The sequence below is a fragment of the Naegleria gruberi genome (assembly GCF_000004985.1).
Source record: "Naegleria gruberi genomic scaffold NAEGRscaffold_120, whole genome shotgun sequence".
Classification (NCBI taxonomy): Eukaryota; Heterolobosea; class Eutetramitea; order Acrasida; family Naegleriidae; genus Naegleria; species Naegleria gruberi.
The window spans coordinates 1-3,336 of NW_003163207.1; the positions used below are offsets into that span (position 1 = coordinate 1).

Genomic DNA, 3,336 nt, shown 5'->3' on the forward strand with positions numbered 1-3,336 from the left:
CCTAAAAAAATAGATTTTAATAAAAATATTTCAATATATTCAATATCTTCTAAAAATAATTGTAAAGTATTATCTTTCATTATTGATAATATTTTACATAAATTAATTGAACAATTTGGATTTAAATTACATAAATATCTTAACATTATTTTATAATATTTTGTTGAATTAAAATAATTAATTGCAATAAATTTATAAACATTTTCAGAAATATTTTCATTGTTAGAAAAATAAATAATCAAATTTTTTAAAAAATAATCATAATCAATACATTCATTTATAAATTCATTACTATATATAATATTATTACTATATATATCTTTATAATCATCAATACTATCTATATATTCATATACTCTATTAGGATTATTTAATATATTATGAATAAAAAATTTTATAGATTCTTTATTTGTAAAATTAATTTGATATTTTAATAATTGATAATTAAAATTATTAATAAATTTAGTTTCTTTTTTAATTTTATTTTCTATTTTTTTAAATCTTTTTATAAATTTATTATTTTCATAATAATAAAAATATTTATCAACAATTAATGTAAATGTTAAATGTTCAACATTAAATAATTCATTTAATTTATTATAATGTTCTAATAGAAATGATTTATACTTATTTAACCAAAATATACTATTTATATTATTATTATTATTTTCATCATGATGACATAATTTAATATATTCATGATTACTTTTACTTTCATAATTAGTATTATTATTAATATCATTATTTATATATATATTAATAACATGATTCCAATCAGAAGAAACACATCGGAATGAACATATGTCATTTAATGATATAAATGATGCAATAACAGTTAATGAATCAATAGACAGTACATGTGATATTTGTGTCATTTTTTAATAATAATAATTAGCATGCCTTTCATGATTCATTATCAATCATAATCAATTTAATTAAAAAATGTCAGCACATGGTAATAGTGGAAATCGTGTAAAAAATTTAAAAGGAACCACTGGATGTTCACATTATAGAGGATTAGAAGAAAATTTAAATAGTGATACTAAATGTGCAGTTAATGGATGTGATGGAAATGCAACAAGAGCATGTCATGTTATTTATTCTAATCAAAATGAAAATACAGGTACAAGATATATTGTCTACATGTGTCCTAGTTGTAATGGTAAAAATGATCAAATATTTGATATTAGATTAAATGCAAAAATGTATGAATTAAATAATTGTACATGTGGTCATTATTAAAAATTATTAATTAATTATATTCATCATTATTTAGACTATTAATTTACAATACTGAGTCTGTACTGAAATTGAAACAAATTTTTATATATCATGTTAATAATATTATATTAATAAGAATGGTAATTAATGAATCTAATGTATATAGTATCTATTAGATTTTGGCGCTAATTTGTTACCGCTCTCAAGCGTTAATAATTATCATTTAAAAAAAAAGCCTTAATACATTTTTATTAACAGTGTATTAATAACACTATTTTGATACTGCTGAAGGATGGAGAATATCAATCCTCAACTCGACAAGACAAATTTAAAATACTACAATAATCAAATTAATATGTTTCAACAACCTCAATCTTTTTCCTCAATGAAAAAGAATCCAAATACTAATAATATGAATACTACTAATAACATGACTAATAATCCTCAACAAATTAATTACATGCAACAACAACAACAATACATGATGATGATGGATCCAAATGCCATGAATCAAACTGTAACATCACCTACTCTTCTTCAACAACAACAGCAATATATGAATATGATTGCTGCTACAATGATGAATCAACAACAATTACCATCAAATAATTATTCAAAGCCTCCTAATACTATTAATAATATGAATTATCAATTACAACAACAACAACAACCCTCCAGTAACATTTCAATTAGTAATTTGCCTCAATCTAATATGATTGGTAGTAATAATAATGTTACTACTACTAGTACAACTAAATCTGTATCATTCAATCCTTCATCCACTAATTTATCATCCTCAACAGCCTCTTCTAATATGACTAATACTCATTCTACTTCACAATTATCTGCTCAAAATATTAATACTATTAATACTAAAACTAAAACCCTTCTTAATAATCCTAATACTAGTATTATTGGTAATAATCCAACAATAAGTAATAATACTGTTAGTAACACAACTGCTAATAATGCCACCTCTACTGCTGCTACTTCAGCTAGCAATAATAATAATTCATTAGTATCATCTACTAGTACTAATACTAATACTAATACTACCACTACTACCAGCAACAATAATACAACTCGAGTTAAAGTAGTTGTTAGAGTTAGACCACAAGTATCAGAAGATATAAGTAATAGTCAAATATTTGGAGAATATCCACCATGTGTAGCAACAGTTAAAAATACAGTTATATTAAAAAGAGAATGTTATGATGATAGAGAATTTACATTTGATAAAGTGTTAGAACCAACATGTTCTCAAGATGAAATGTATAAACAAGTTGGTAAAAACATTGTTAATGATGTATTAAAAGGATATAATGGAACTGTATTGGCATATGGTCAAACAGGATCAGGTAAAACATTTACTATATTTGGAAGTTCAACAGATCCAAAAAGGATTATTAAACCTAATGAAAATATAATTGATAAATATAGTGGAGTTATTCCTAGATGTATAAATCAAATATTTGAACATGTACAAGAATATTCAAATAATACAGAATTTAGAGTTTTTGTTTCATTTATGCAAATATATATGGAAAATATAATGGATTTACTTGATGCAAGTAAAACAAATTTACCAATTAGAGAAGATCCAAAAAATGGAGTATTTGTAGAACAATTAACACAAGTACAAGTTAATGAACCTTATGAAGTAATGCAATTAATTAAGGAAGGATCTAAAAATAGACAAGTAAATTCTACAAATATGAATAAGTTATCTTCACGTTCACATGTAATATTAATGATTACAGTTGAACAAAAATCATCAAGTGATAAAAGTGTTAAAAGAGGAGTGTTACATATTGTTGATTTGGCAGGAAGTGAAAGAGTTTTTAAATCTGGAAGTGAAGGTCAACGATTGGAAGAAGCTAAAAAAATTAATAAGAGTTTAAGTGCTTTGGGTAATTGTGTTGCTGCCCTGACAGAGGAAAATGTTTATCATGTACCATTTCGTGATTCCAAATTAACACGTTTATTAACAGATTCATTAGGTGGTAATGCTAAAACATGTCTTGTTGCAACTATTGGACCATCTATGTGGAATTATGATGAATCTTATTCTACTTTACATTTTGCTAATAGAGCAATGAATGTTAAAAATCAGCA

At 23.6% G+C, this 3,336-nt stretch overlaps 1 protein-coding gene across 1 annotated transcript in view; it reads left to right on the forward strand.

Annotated features, from left to right (window-relative positions):
* Positions 1–1,576: 1,576 nt before the first annotated feature.
* The window catches only part of NAEGRDRAFT_82323 (kinesin), a gene marked incomplete at its 5' end in the record, with an annotated part of 6,516 nt that continues 4,756 nt past the window's right edge, over positions 1,577–3,336 (forward strand). Inside the window, one exon of the mRNA XM_002668686.1 lies at positions 1,577–3,322. Coding sequence (XP_002668732.1) covers positions 1,577–3,322 — 1,746 coding nt within the window. The remainder of the gene's footprint in view (positions 3,323–3,336) is intronic.